The sequence below is a fragment of the Primulina tabacum genome, chromosome 14 (assembly GCF_025594145.1).
Source record: "Primulina tabacum isolate GXHZ01 chromosome 14, ASM2559414v2, whole genome shotgun sequence".
In the NCBI taxonomy this organism is placed as follows: Eukaryota; Viridiplantae; Streptophyta; class Magnoliopsida; order Lamiales; family Gesneriaceae; genus Primulina; species Primulina tabacum.
Genome location: NC_134563.1, coordinates 27,699,551 through 27,714,696, shown reverse-complemented (window position 1 = coordinate 27,714,696; position 15,146 = coordinate 27,699,551). Strand labels below are relative to the sequence as shown.

At 33.6% G+C, this 15,146-nt stretch overlaps 2 protein-coding genes across 2 annotated transcripts; one reads left to right on the top strand and one right to left on the bottom strand.

Annotated features, from left to right (window-relative positions):
• Positions 1 to 1,830: 1,830 nt before the first annotated feature.
• Positions 1,831 to 2,883, bottom strand: LOC142523892 (uncharacterized). Its single transcript, XM_075627625.1, has one exon. It carries the CDS (start codon positions 2,881 to 2,883, stop codon positions 1,831 to 1,833), a length of 1,053 nt encoding a protein of 350 aa, XP_075483740.1.
• An 878-nt stretch (positions 2,884 to 3,761) lies between these two features.
• Positions 3,762 to 6,556, top strand: LOC142525401 (putative arabinosyltransferase ARAD1). The gene is made up of 4 exons (XM_075629689.1): positions 3,762 to 4,473; positions 5,275 to 5,568; positions 5,657 to 5,752; positions 5,921 to 6,556. Exons 1-4 carry the CDS (start codon positions 3,985 to 3,987, stop codon positions 6,335 to 6,337), a joined length of 1,296 nt encoding a protein of 431 aa, XP_075485804.1. The 5' UTR covers positions 3,762 to 3,984; the 3' UTR covers positions 6,338 to 6,556.
• Positions 6,557 to 15,146: the final 8,590 nt, after the last annotated feature.

The window sequence follows — 15,146 nt, the reverse complement described above, 5'->3', positions numbered from 1 at the left end:
TGCAGTGTTGTGTACTGGTGTTGACAACACCTTAGTACAACGCTGAATTTTGATATATTTACATTGCTGAATATTTTCTATGAATTTATGAGTTACAGCACTTTCAGAACCGTGTTTTTTTTTTTCCGAAAACAAAACCATCATACACTACTCCATATTCTCTTAGAGAAGTCTCTCATAAAATATTTTGTCCATTTTCGCATTTCCATACAAAATCATTATATTTATATCAACTTTATATCACTCCCAGATACAATATTATGATGTTATATTCTTACACGATACATCATATTTTAAAATTTCAAATACAACTTGGGGTATTAAAGAAATTATATACATAAGATGATAATATATACTCAATACATTCTTGCATGAGATGATGTCATCAGAAAATTTATATATTATAAAACTGAACCAAACATACATACGCCGATGCAACCTCCAAAAGCACACTCTCCTTAAGTCATCTCGGAAATGCCGAAAGTAAAAGCCAGTCGTCAGCATAGTTCTTGGTTCATTAGTTCACCACAGATTAGTATACAGGATGTCATGTATCTTGCAGTTTGGAGACCTTCAGGTTGAACTTGCTCCAGAAACAGCATATATTGGAGCTGGCATTGGCTTTATTTTTGAGTAATCATTCTACGAAGTTTTAGAGACTATATATTTCTCGTAAAGAAACTCCAAAAACAGGATTCTTGGTGGCAACTAGGTCAAGGCATCCAAAGCATGCTGGAGAGCTCCTTAGAGTTTGCAAATAATAATGTTCTGCTTCTTGCTAAGGTGCTAAAATAAATCGTTGATTCAGTACAAGTTTGTTTTTAAACCGATAATAATAATATAGTAACCGCGTAGTCGCTACGAGGAGCTCTACTCGCGCTTTTCTATTCTTCAGCGGTGTTGTCTGCTTTGCAACACGACTTATCCTACTTGGAGGACAAATGAGCTCAAAAGCAAAATGAGAGGGTACTTCAACCCACCTTTTCTTGTCCTTCTTTCAGTGTAAATAAGTGAAATAACATCATGAAATTCTTCACATTGAAAGATAATTTTATTTGTATCTTGAAATAAATGGTCATAATTTTGTGGTACTACAATGTTTTAACTTACGGTCAAGAATTGATCATATCATCTACGTGCAGTTGGGAGAGTTTAAAGGAGGGAAAATTTATATTGGAGGAGCAAAAGTATAATAATGTTTTTGACTTCATTTTCTGGAAATATATTATCAAGTAGACTGTCTTAATGACCATCCTTTTGGTGTCCATGCCACACATGAACATTTTCAGTGTGAGGATTTGGAGACATGTCTATTCTAGCCCGACTGAATATTTGAATCGTGTCATGTGGTGAGGTTGAAGGCAGCATATGAGAGAATATAGTAGTACCAAATGAAGTAAGGATGTCTTCATGCTGATTGATTTTAAATCAAATTATTTCAAATCCACTGTTTAAATCAGATGCACTTGTTTATATGACCGTGTTCTTGGATTTCGAATTCCTTTATTGTCATTTCACGCTCGTTTCTAGTCATTCCAATAGTTCTTAAATATCTCAAGTTAAAGTTATTTTAAGCTAAATAAATGGTAAACATTTTGTTAAGAATCAGTTTAATGTATTTTATGCAATAAAGACAAGTGATGCAAACCTGAAGAAGGCAGGAAAAAGAAAGAAAAAACACTAGGAACTGAAATAAATAAAGAAAGCAATTTCGTGTGTTACACTCTAATCTCTTAGACCAGGTTCTATTTAACGTTGTTCCAGATACAAAGACGTAATCAGGAATCCAAGAATAGAACTCGTAATATAAAAGAAACCTGCGAGGTTTTGTCATGGACGTGACATCAAAGTAAAGTTCTGTGTTTTCTTATGGCCATGATGTTTCATTTTCTTCTTCAATTTCTTAGACCCGCAAATGAAGCTGAACTGAAACCCATAAGCATTTCCAAAACATGAAAACAGCCCTTTTCCTTCAGGACTCCCTCTCTTGTGATGGCCCGCTTTCTTACCGTTTCTCAATGGGATTTGATCCTCGTCTGTTAATCTCCTTTTGACGCTTTTAGGTTCCAACTTGACTTCTTCACTTTTCTCTCCTGTTTCTGTCCAGTTTTCGAATATAGAGCTCCCGTATTCTTCGTTGGAATACAACCATTTTCTCACGTTTTCAGAACCATGAATGGAGGTGTTATCTGGTTCTGGTGGCATGTTCATTGTTTCTTCTTCTTGCGTCTGAGCCAGCTCAGAAGTTGATGTGAAGATTTGGGGGCCTGGATTTGTTTCCGGGCTTGCCGAATCTATTTTAGTCGGTTCCTCAGAATTTGACGGGAAGATTTGGGGGTCTGGATTTGTTTCCGGGCCTGCCAAATCCTCAATAATGTAATGATCTTTTTCTTTTCCCCTTTCACCGTCTTGATCAACACAATCTAGTTTCTCTTGGTTTCGTATCCCGGAATGGCAGAATTCGCTCAACCCTGGAATGTTGCTGTCAAGAAATTGGATTCCAATATTCATGGTTCCTTTCAAAAGCCCTGATGGGCGACGAACCTGGAGGGAAACATGCCGAAGAGATGAATTTTTATGCAGCGGTGGTGACAGGCTGTTGATCATAAGATGCACAGTGCCAATAGGGAGATCACGCAACCAGGCCACATTGTATATCTCGATCGTGATAGCTGAGGATTTAGATTTTAGAAACCGTTCGTCGACGTCGAACAACACTTTGTGATTCCAGGTGGGGTTGCAGTTTCCGCAATGGTCGACGGCCGTAGATAATCTGTGGTCGCGGTTGACGTAGGACACGGCGAACGTTCGTAACATTTTGGACACGGGGGGAAGGTCCTGTGCCGAGAATATGGTAATTTCCAGGAGCTTGAAAACTGTCATGGCGATTGATTTTGATAGTTTGGGAAAGAGGGGAGAAAAAGATGATAGAATTTTCCACTACAATTTTTAATTTTATGATACTTTTTAGTAACAAACATAATAAATGTTGGGGAAATAGAAATATAAATTGGCTCAAAGTTTAAAATACGCTTCAAGTTAAATGGATCAACCATATCATAAATACTACGCTCCTACAAAATGGCAACAGCAATCTTCTACTTTGAACAACATTTACTTTGCAATATGCCATATTTTCTTGAATAGAAGGAATTACGTGTGAATTAACAAATTACATATTTTCATTGATTAAATGTAATGTTTTAAATTGATGGATGATCAAACCGCTTGTTTCCCGGATAAGATGATGAATAATACATAATATAAGTGTTAAAAATCAATATATTTGGATGAGATAATGATATATAATGATAATCTTTCATAAAACTTAAGTCGGATATTGGAAAAAATAAGGATGCACAATTAATCAATGTCTTGTCCTTTGTATCAAGTGATGTCTAAATGTATAATTGTATTTCTAATTAAAAATAAGCGTTATATATTTTTATTTGTTAAATTTCAATTAAACTTCTCAATTTTTCAAAGTCTCCTTTAATTAAAGCTAAACCAAGTTTTTCATAATACCAAAAATGTAATTTAAGGTAAAAACTTGTGTGAGACGGTCTCATTACTCGTATCGTATTTTGTGAGACATATATCTTATTTGGGTCATCCATGAAAAAATATTACTTTTTATGCTAAGAATATTACTTTTTAGTGTGAATATCAATAGGATTAACGGTCTCACAAATAAAATTTCGTAAAATCGTCTCAAAAGAGACATCCTCTTTAACTAATTACATGAAATACGATGTGAGTAGTATCTCTCGTTCACTATTTCCAATCCCTAAATTTGAGTGATTGGATACTGTGCCGACATCATTCTCTTGAATCAAAGCCCTAAATTCCCAATTGCTTTTATCTCCAATCCAAAGTTGTAAATTCCAAAAAAACCAGCGATTCTCGAGATCAGCTCCTCCGATCCAATCTGCACCATTCCTTCCGCCTTGCGGGATTCTCACTGAAAACCTAGCTGCTTAACAAATGCAAAAATCGATAAACAGGACCCTGATATGCTTTTCGCTATGCATTCCGCTACTCTTCGGTTCGTTACTCCTCGCCGGGACTTTTGATTACAAATCCCAGTTCCTATCTTTCTTGCCCCAGCTCAATAATGCTGCGCCATGCGGAGCTCAATCACCTCCTCTCCGCGTGTACATGTACGATTTGCCTCCGCGTTTTAATGTGGGATTGATGCACCCCACTTTTCCAGACAATGTGTTGGTGGCTGCATCGAATTTGCCGATGTGGAGGTGGAACGATGGGCTTAGGAAACAGCACAGCGTGGAGTATTGGATGATGGCTTCGCTTTTGTACGAGGGGGACGATGAATCGGGTTCCACCCGGGAAGCGGTTCGTGTTAGGGATCCAGCGTTAGCTGATGTGTTTTTCGTGCCTTTCTTTTCCTCGCTTAGTTTCAATATTTATGTGCGGAATATGGCCGAGCTGAATACTGTCGATGAGCAGCTACAGGTGGGGGCTCTTTTCTTTTTTAGATTTTTTTTTGTATTCGTGAATTGTTGGGATGATGATGTCCTTAGCTACTCACTTGTGTTCATTTTTTTTTCTTTTGAAAGGAAAAAAATCTGAAGATAGTTATTGAACTTGCTGGTGAATTTCTTTTCTTCATCATAATTTGTATCTTGAAATGAATCTCCTATCCTTATGTTTAGTTATGGTTAACCACCTTAAAAAATTCGAATGCATTATTAATTTGTCAAATCTCGCATTCTATGTATGATGTGTATCACTAACTAAAGCTCACTCTACAATGATGTTCGTTAAGCTGGGACGTGGTGCTAATTTTTATGGTTTCTTTGTGATTTTAGTACATTGTTACGTGAGTGCCTTTTCTTTTGTGGGCATACTGTGTGACAGAATGTTCGAATAAATTGGAGACTTCGTTTCAGTCTCAACTTCTTTTTTTTTTTGTTGACAAAAGTCATGCTGTGTAGCTGAAATCATTATGCATAGTATCATCAAGATGCAATCTTCTTATCATAGAATCATCATCGTTGCATGTAAGTCATAAAATTGGAGTCAGACATTTTCTCTGAATTATTCCCAAGTCCTCGTCAATTGGAGGTTGTTTGATATAAGTGATTGTCATCATTTGAAACCTATCCTTACCTCAGTTCTTTTTCTATTTATGTTTGATTGTTTATACAGAATTAGAGATGAATCATGGGCAAATTATTTGAGTTTATGGCTTTAGATGTTAATATTTCTTAATTATTTATAGAGCTGAATTGATCACTGTTCATTGTACCGCAGCTCGAGATGGTAAATATTCTAAGAGCATCGGATCACTGGGAAAGGTCCGGTGGACGAGATCATGTTATTCCCCTTCATCATCCAAATGCTTTCAGGCAGTATCGGGATCAAGTTAATGCTTCCATTTTCATCGTGGCTGATTTTGGTCGCATCATGAACATTTCTCGACTATCAAAAGATGTTGTTGCTCCCTATCCACATATGATAGAATCATATATCAGTGAAGACCACGAGGACCCATTTGAGGCTCGAAAGACGCTTCTCTTCTTTCGCGGGAGGACTAAGAGGAAGGACGTATGTCAATCCACAACACCGTTTTAATGTTTTGTTTTTCCTTTATTGAACTAAACCATATGTCTTACATAGTATATCAACCTGGCAGGAAGGGAAAATTCGTGCGCAACTGCATAAGATGTTAATGGAAATGAAAGACGTAATCTACGAGGAGGGCAGTGCTTCGGAAGAAGGCTTTAAAGCTGTAAGTTAAATAGTGTTTACTTTGCACAAGAAAGTTCAGCGTCCGAACATGTCTTTTAAATCATTATAAGATGCTATTTTTCCTTTAAAGCAAGTATGAAAGCTGGAAGTTCTTCAGTCTGGGAATATTATCTCCATCTTATCTTCAAAATTTTCTTGGTTATTCTAGTCTGCTGAACAAATGCGTTCATCGAAATTTTGCCTACACCCTGCGGGTGATACTCCATCATCTTGCCGTCTATTTGATGCCATTGTGAGCCACTGCATTCCTGTAATTGTCAGTGACAGACTCGAGCTACCCTTTGAAAGCGAAATAGACTACAAAGAGTTCTCAATCTTCTTCTCAGTGGACGAGGCTCTGAAACCAGGCTACATGATTGATGGGCTCAGGGGCATTTCAAAAGAGAAATGGATGAAAATGTGGCTGCAGCTTAGAAGCATTTCTCATCACTTTGAGTTTCAATACCCACCAAAGAAGGATGATTCGGTCAATATGATTTGGAGACAAGTGAAGAATAAGGTTCCTGCGGTTAAGCTTGCTTTACACAGAAGTAGGCGGCTGAAAATACCAGATTGGTGGAGATAGTTCTCTGAAGTCAGTGTTAGTAAGTTTGTACATTCTTTAATTTTTTTTCAAAATTTCCGGGTCATCTCCGGTTGTGTAACAGGGGAATATAGATGGTTACAATTTTGACTATACAAACTATAAATATATTTTATTCAGAATAATTCTCGCTACAGAAGAGATTGAAATTGCTTGGTGATCATAAACTGAGAATTTGAATGGGATTCGGAAGTGCAATTATATATTATATTCTGCAAATTTGAGTTGGATATTGTGTTACTCAATGGCAAAACTGTACACTATGTGGCTTCCATTTTGGCAAGACGAAAATTACTTTCGACCCCCTGTAATATAAGAAATTGGCAAATACTTGCCATCAAAATTGTGCAGTATACTTTCATATTATCATGCACAGGCTTACACATGTAATAAGATGATGATTCTCAAAAAATAGGATATAATAGTTGATAATATCCAACTCCATCGTTTTCTTGATTAATACTGTACATAGATGTATCCGACTGAGTATTTATATTTAAAAAATCAAAAAAACTCTTGTGAGACAGTCTCACGGATCAATTTCGTGGGTCGAATCTCTTATTTGGATCATCCATGAAAAAATATTACTTTTTATGTTAAGAGTATTACTTTTTATTGTGAATATCGGTAGGGTTGACCTGTCTCACAGATAAAAATTCGTGAGGCCATCTCAGAAGAGACTTACGCTAAAAATATATCCAACTATTCATAAAAATCCTAAGATGGAGTTCACAAATTCAATTTATATAATTGTGATCAACAACCTAATAGTTTGTGATTCACTATGTTTGACTAATGAAAATTATAATTTATCATATCCCGCGTTTTAGATACATTTGACAAATTCAATCACCACTACACTTTCCTGCTTTCTCACCGAGAGAGCCGTAATTATCTTTTCTCAAAGGGGAAAAGGTTTTATTTTCTCCCGACAAACTAGTCAAAAATTTGGCCGAGCATGGGACTGTTTCCTAAAAAACAAAAATAATATATAATATTTATATTATATTATTAAACTTTACGTTTTATCTATGTTAACTTGACACCAAAGTTTCTTTAATATTTGTTAGCTAAATTTTCTGGTGTCAGTTTATTAGTAATTTTTTAACATCTCTATTTTTTTCTGGTGTCAGTTTATTAGTAATTTTTTATATACACGCGCACAGAACACTAATATATAAGAAACAATTAACTCGAAAAACTGGATTTCATCAAAAAAAAATCTTACTCTTAAATATTGCACAAAGTAAATGAAATTTTGTACGCAGAAGTTGACAAGTGTACTTACTACTTATCCTAACATTAGAATATCTGAAATCAATATTTTCAACCTTTGTTGTCGGAGTTCCATTTACTATTCCGACATAAATTGTGATTTCTACGAGTTTTGATTTAAATTGATTTAAGTCAAATTAAAAGTTGTTATAAATAAGGCTTCCCAACATGAAGAGTTAACCAGACCAGATCCGATGTGACATATTTTAACTTTGAATTATATATATAAAGTATTTCTCTTAACACACGGTCTCACGAATTTTATCTGTGAGACAGATCAATCCTACCGATATTCACAATAAAAAGTAATACTCTTAGTATAAAAATAATATTTTTCATGGATGACCCAAATAAGAGACCTGTCTCACAAAATACGATCCGTGATATCGTCTCGCACAAGTTTTTGCTATTATATATATATATATAACTTTGGAAAATATAGTTGTACAACACTCCCCTCAAAAGCTTATAATATAATAATTATTGACCATATCAAAATATAAATGCACGAATTTTTATTTTTAATTTTCTGATTTTTTTTCCAAGTAAATGAATGCAAAACCTTTGTCAGGAGACTTTTCCATGAAAGGGATGTAAAAGGAAGAGTGGGATTCAGGAGGGTATGAATTAATTATATGGATAATCAACAATTTGATAGAGACAATTTTAGTTTACTTAAATTTCGAATATTAAAAAACATCAGGCTTGCCATGAGAGAATAAATAACTTTCTAATTTTATCCTTATTTAATGAGTGTTTAAACAAATAATTTGTTATCTTTATGTATTAGGTCTCTTATAATACGGTCTCACGATTCACGAACTTTTATATGTGAGACGGGTCAATCCTACCGATATTCACAATAAAAAGTAATACTCTTAGCATAAAAAGTATTATTTTTCATGGATGACCCAAATAAAAGATATGTCTAACAAAATACGACCCTTAAGACTCTCTCACACAAGTTTTTGACATCCTTCTAATAGTTAGTTAAGTACAAGATCCCAAATTAAATATGAATATACTAATAATATTTTTTTTAAAAAATGACTAAATATATGTACAAATGTATATATTTGAGATAAATTAAAAAGAAAATGTGACATGTATAATTAGAAAAAAAATGAGTATATAATATGATAATTACAAAAAAAATCAATTTTCAAATCTGAAAGTTGAGTAAGGTGTTAGGTAGCCGGGGACTATATAATTATTATTATTGAAACATCTACTACTTAACATAATGCTAATTATTATTTTTTAAAGATAAACCTCTGAATACACATTTATCTCAAAAATATATTTCTACATGCATGCATGCAATATCTATCTTCCATCACATGATTTAAAATAACAGATATTCAACTACTGAGTACAAGTATTTAACTTAAAAGAACTCAAATAAACCACATGCAAATCCTGTCAAACCATAAAAATATAAATAATAAAATGTAAGAAGATGTCCATGATATCTCCTATCTGATAAACATGGTGTGCGGAAAAATATAGTCCTCAGGTTAGCATGCGCACATCCCCCAGCTACTCAGTCTTCAGCACCTCCAATCTCATCATCAATATGCTCACCTGCATCAATCACGCCTAATGAATCTAAAGATTCAACACACCAAAATCATTATAACAAGTACATATGCATGCATACATATATACATACATACATACATACATGCAACAATGAAAAGTACTGTACTTAAAATAAACATCATGATCTTAAAAGCGTGAACATAAACGTAACATAATCATAAACGTGTTCATATCGCATCATATCAACATATACGTGATCAATTTTTTTATTTGAATTTCGTTAATTAGTTGTGACTTTCGCATCATTGTATTAGACGATGGATCCATCTACGTATAACCGCGTTACCCGACAGCGGGGACATCAGCGATAGTATTATCCATCAACTGAGCCTTGGCATTACATGTCATCATATTATCGTATCATCGTATTTAGTCACAACTCACAACCAACTCCCTTCATTCAAAACATGTCAGCATATTCATCACTTATAAAAATCACGTATATACGTAAATTTTTCTTAAAATCGAGCATGAAACGTAATTTTCATATTACCATAAAAGGTCAGGTTCATGATAGCATATGCATTAAAAACATGTGATTCTGTGATCAGGGCGCTGCCATGACTGTTAACTCGACCCGCATGCAAAATGATCATTTTGCTCTGGAAACCCTAATTGACCATTTTACCTGTACCTCAAAATTTCGACCTGAAGTCAACCAAACTCCTAAAAACACCTCAAAACATATTACAATCGATTCCTAGACGTATACTCGAGTCTATTTCATAATTTATAAGATTCATTTTAAAACTTGGACCGGAGTCCTGATTTTTACCCCAAGTCAACCCGAAACTTAATCAAACTTCTCCCAACTTAAACTATGACTCGAACCTATATGACCAGCCCCTAACCACTGTTCCAGACCCCTTAGGACCTACGAACAACGCCTGAAAGTTGCTGGAATTTTTCTGCGCACCTACCATGAAACCCTAGTATTACCCTAGCCTCGATTTCTCGACTCTAGCCCAAATCGAGGAGGATCAGACCTGAACCAACCCTTCTTAGCCCATCTTTGGACCCTCCTGAACCGACATAACCCTAGCCCTTAGCCCCATGTATGCTGCCCTAACCGAGACTCCCCTCAACACAACTCTCTCGACCGACCCCAAGACCAAGACCAGCAAGGTTCGAGACATCCTAGGCCACGGAACAGACCCACCAGGGTCTGGTCTGAGGCTCGGAATAGCCCTTGCACCGCCGGCTCGCTCAAATCTTTCGATCAAGCCACACCTGAACCATCCACCAAGGGAAACTAGCGCTCGGCCTTCACAATACTTGACTACCTCGCAACTCCAGCCCCTTGACACCATGACTCCCAACGTGTACAGCCTATAAACAAGCAGCCGTGGCAGCCCCTTACATAAAAGCCGTGAAAACTGTGAGTTACAAGCAAGAACATGCATATTTCATGACAAACGATGCATAAACGATACCAAAAAAAAAAGAATTTTAATGCTCCTCATGCAAACACACACGTATCAGCGTATATTAGCGTGAATGCTGAGAAAAGGAAGGACTTATGGCGTGCTGCGTAGGACGAGAACCGGAGAGACGAGGAAGGATTTTTCTTGAAACTTAGGGAGAAAACCGAAGTGGCTGCTGAATTTCGAGGGGGTGCTGCTGCTGAAAGGTGGAGGGGGTGGCCAACAAGGGTGAATTAGGTTTAGGGTTTGATAAGGTAGTGTTTAAGTAGAAATATTTATGCACTAATGGGCTTTTAATGAAAATTAAAGGGGTAAAAAGGGTTTTGGGTCCATTAAGAAATAAAATAAACCCGTCAAGCACAAAAACACTTCCGAAAAATATTTCGTTTTTGAAAATGTTGCCTGAATCCTCAAAAAGTCCCCCGACTCGTTAAAATTTGCGTACCGATTTAAAATACGGCCCGACAAGTAAAATACCCAACCAAGGCTCATTTCCGAAATTCCCCCTTAATTACACCATATATTATTTAAAAAAAATACTTTTTCCTAAATATACCCGGTCTTCGTTTCTCGTTCGAGCGCGAAACATCGCTTAAAGCCTTAATTTATGAAACTTTAAATAAAACATGCACTAACCCACATATCATGCAATAAACATGCATTAAATACATAAATATAATTAAACATATATTTTAAATAAAATCCTTAGGAGTAGGACTCTTGGGAGACGGTATCAAGAATCTTTATCTGTGAGACGGGTCAATCCTACTGATATTCACAATAAAAAATAATAATCTTAGCATAAAAAGTAATACTTTTTCATGGATGACCCAAATAAGAGATCCGTCTCACAAAATACCACCCGTAAGACCGTCTCACACAAGTTTTTTTCAAACCCTAGATTGCATGCAATCAAGTTACGTAGTTCGAATTTACTAGACATTAAAATTATTATTATTAAGACATCGCTTGATTTATGTGATAAGATAAGTAAATAATATATATTAAGAGTGATTATAAATTTTGAATAAGTAAATTGTCATAAGGCTTGTCAAAGACTACATGCACAAGTTTAATGTCCTTGTGCAAGACTGTATTTGAGAGGTGGTGTGTGCGCGTGTGTGAGAACTGAAAAAAAAATGCACAACGAAGTTGTTCTCACACACCAAGGGAAGTAAGCTTCTAAATTAAGCTGATATGACTTGAGTATTCCCTCTGGACTGATTGCTTCTGAAATGACAATCAAATAAGCATACCTTTTCTTTTTCCACACTCTTGTGTTGTATATTTGCCGATGATCTTGAGCTTGTATTTATAGAGGCATTGAGACTGTACTTCAAGACTCATCACATGTGATCATTACAGCTTGAATGCGTTCCTTGATATGTGTCTCGACTTTTATGACATGCCTCGAGGCTTGCCATAAGAGAATAATTTGATTAATTATAATTAGATGAAAACGTTTAAAACATGCTCACACTGTCAATATGTCTGTTTCTTTATATTAAAAATTCATTGGAAATATATATAATATAAACGAATTTTTAAATTTATCCTTATTTAATGAGTTTTAAAACAAATAATTTGTTATCTTTTTAATAGTTAGTTAATTCCAAGATCCCAAATTAAAAAGGAATATACTAATATTTTTTTTTTAAAAAATGACTAAATATATCTACAAACGTATATAATTGAGATAAATTAAAAAGAAAATGTGACATGTATAATTAGAAAAAAATGAGTATATAATATGATAATTACAAAAAAAAAAAAAAAAATCTATTTTCAAAACTGGAAGTTGAGAGGTGGTAGGTGGCCGGGGACTTTATGATTAATATTATTATTAAGACATTGCTTGATTTGTGTGATAAGTAAATAAATATTATATATTAAAAATGATTATAAAATGGAAGACAATAATAATTAAAACATTGTGATAAATTATATGATGTTTGATTTGATTTAAATTTAGTAATTATTTTTGTTAATTATATTATGATTACTAAAATGTCATAATCATATATTAATTAGAAATATATTATTAATAAATAAAAAAAATTTAAAATTAATTTATTTAAAAATTATAAGTAAAATTAAAATATTATATTATTAAATTTTCACTAATTATGATTTTCAAAAACAACTAAAAAATCAATTAATATTATAAAAAATAATTTAAATTAAATAATAACACAAATATGCATTTAGTGTGATAACTAAAATAGTCATACAAATTTGAATATTAAATAATGGTTAGTAAAAATTATAATATTACATATAAAAGTAATATAATAATAATTAAAATATGATTAATAATAATTAAAGTAATTATAATATTGGTCAAATTATAAGTTATATTTAAATATTATAAAATTGTTGAATTTATAATTATTTTAAACTTTAGAATAAAAAAAAGAAAATTTAAATTAATAAAACATCATTATTTCTCCTCCCGAGATTATATAATCACCAAAAAAAGATAATAATGCCTAAGTGCGGGCCATGTACAAGTTGAACGGTTCTATCACAATCTTAATCATGCACACCAAAAATATTATAATTGAATAATTATAAATCAATCATTTCTTATCATGTACACCAAACAATTTTTTACCCAAAAAGAACCTATATATATTTCTGACAGTAAAATGATAAAAAGGTCGATGAAGTGATTTACACGCACGCATTCTGACCTCAGGATACCCGGACTAAATAATGCCGGCTAAATAATGTTATCAACATATATTTAATGACCAATATTACTTGTAGAATCAAAACATGAACCATATATATAATTGGATCTACTATTAGGATAATTCTTTCTAACCAGCTTCGATTAATACGAATGCCAACCAATATTGAGTTTGACCTGATCATGAGATGACGTGCTAACCTACCAATCATCGTATAGATAAATGTAACTGAATATTTTAATTGATTTTTAATTAATATAAAAATAGAGAATCTTGTTTTTTTTTTTTTAGTAAACCAAAAACTTGAATTGAAACAATGGGTTGGTGCATTAATGCATCAGAATTTATTATACATAAAATAAAATTGATTCTTCCTGTCCTGAAACATAAGATTTTTAAGGTTAACAATCGCAATTCACAAAATTTTGCTTCCATCAGCGATAAAAACCTATATTCCGTCACGTTACAAAATCAAAATTTCTCTCTAAAACTTTCCCGACCATCAAAATTATTATACAGAACAAATTCTGTCGCTAATCCGAAAATTTTGTTGATGGTCATCGTATTCAACAACAATTTCTGAAGAACTTGTTTTGAAATCGACGAAGAAATTAACTTGTTTTGATCTTTTCTAATATAATTATATTATTCTTGATTATACTATTGATTTGCAGGATCTTTTGGCCGTTGGAGAGTAACATTCTTTTTTTTTTTAGGTAAAAACTTTTGTGAGACGGTCTCACGGGTCGTATTTTGTGAGATAGATATCTTATTTGAGTCATCCATGAAAAAGTATTATTTTTAAGCTAAGAGTGTAACTTTTTATTGTGAATATCGGTAGGATTGACTCGTCTCACAGATAAAGATTCGTGAGACCGTATTACAAGAGACCTACTTTTTTAATACACATCGATCGGTCAATACTTGTTAGTATGTAAATTTGATAGTATGTCTCGATCCAAGAAAATTGTTCACATCTTGCAATTTTTTTAAATGAAAAAAAGAGAAAATAAACACTAAAAATCTACTTTTTTAATGCCTAGATTCCTTTGAGCTTTCTTTCTTATATACATAATACAGTAAAAAAATGTTATTTCGAAGTCAATATTAATTGTATCGGCATAACTTTAATTTTACCCAATTTTGTAGGACCGATTGCTTACCGTTTTACCAAAAACTATAGCTGGTGGTAGTGTAACTCAAATATTTTAAACCGCACAACAGCTCAAGCACCATGGTTCGATCGCTCTACCAAGCAGAGACAATTATTGCACACAACAATCTCCCTCCCAATAATTGCACTCATTGCAATCAATGAGAATCAAACCCATGACCTTGGCTCTGATATCAATTGTAGGACCGAGTACTTACCGCTTTACCAAAAGCTATAGCTGGTGGTAATGGTGCAACTCAATTTTTTTAAACCGCACAACAGCTCAAGCACTATGGTTCGATCGCTCTACCAAGCAAGGAACAATTATTGCACCTAGCAAATTTCGATTAAATAAGGTCGAGGCTCGTCTCTATAACGATAGAAGATGTTGTATATTATGCTGCTAAATTGAACAAAACAAAGTAGTTGCTCTCGTAGTAATTAAAAGTTTTATAAGTTTTGTGTAATATTTTTGGAATAAACTTCTTTTTTAATTACTCTAAGAAAATAATAAAAATACATTAATTAGGATCCACGGAAAAATTGTTGTATATTCAGGCTCTCAAATGCGTTTTCTTTTGAATTAAATACTCGTTTTTATTCACACTATTTTAGTTTCGGGTTATTTACAAGTATTTTTTGAT

Coding starts and splice junctions, on each gene's coding strand:
- LOC142523892 (XM_075627625.1), bottom strand. CDS start 2,883: ATGACAGTTTTCAAGCTCCTGGAAATTACCATATTCTCGGCACAGGAC.
- LOC142525401 (XM_075629689.1), top strand. CDS start 3,985: ATGCAAAAATCGATAAACAGGACCCTGATATGCTTTTCGCTATGCATT. Junction 5,569..5,656: donor GGAGGACTAAGAGGAAGGAC/GTATGTCAATCC, acceptor TCAACCTGGCAG/GAAGGGAAAATTCGTGCGCA. Junction 5,753..5,920: donor CGGAAGAAGGCTTTAAAGCT/GTAAGTTAAATA, acceptor TGGTTATTCTAG/TCTGCTGAACAAATGCGTTC.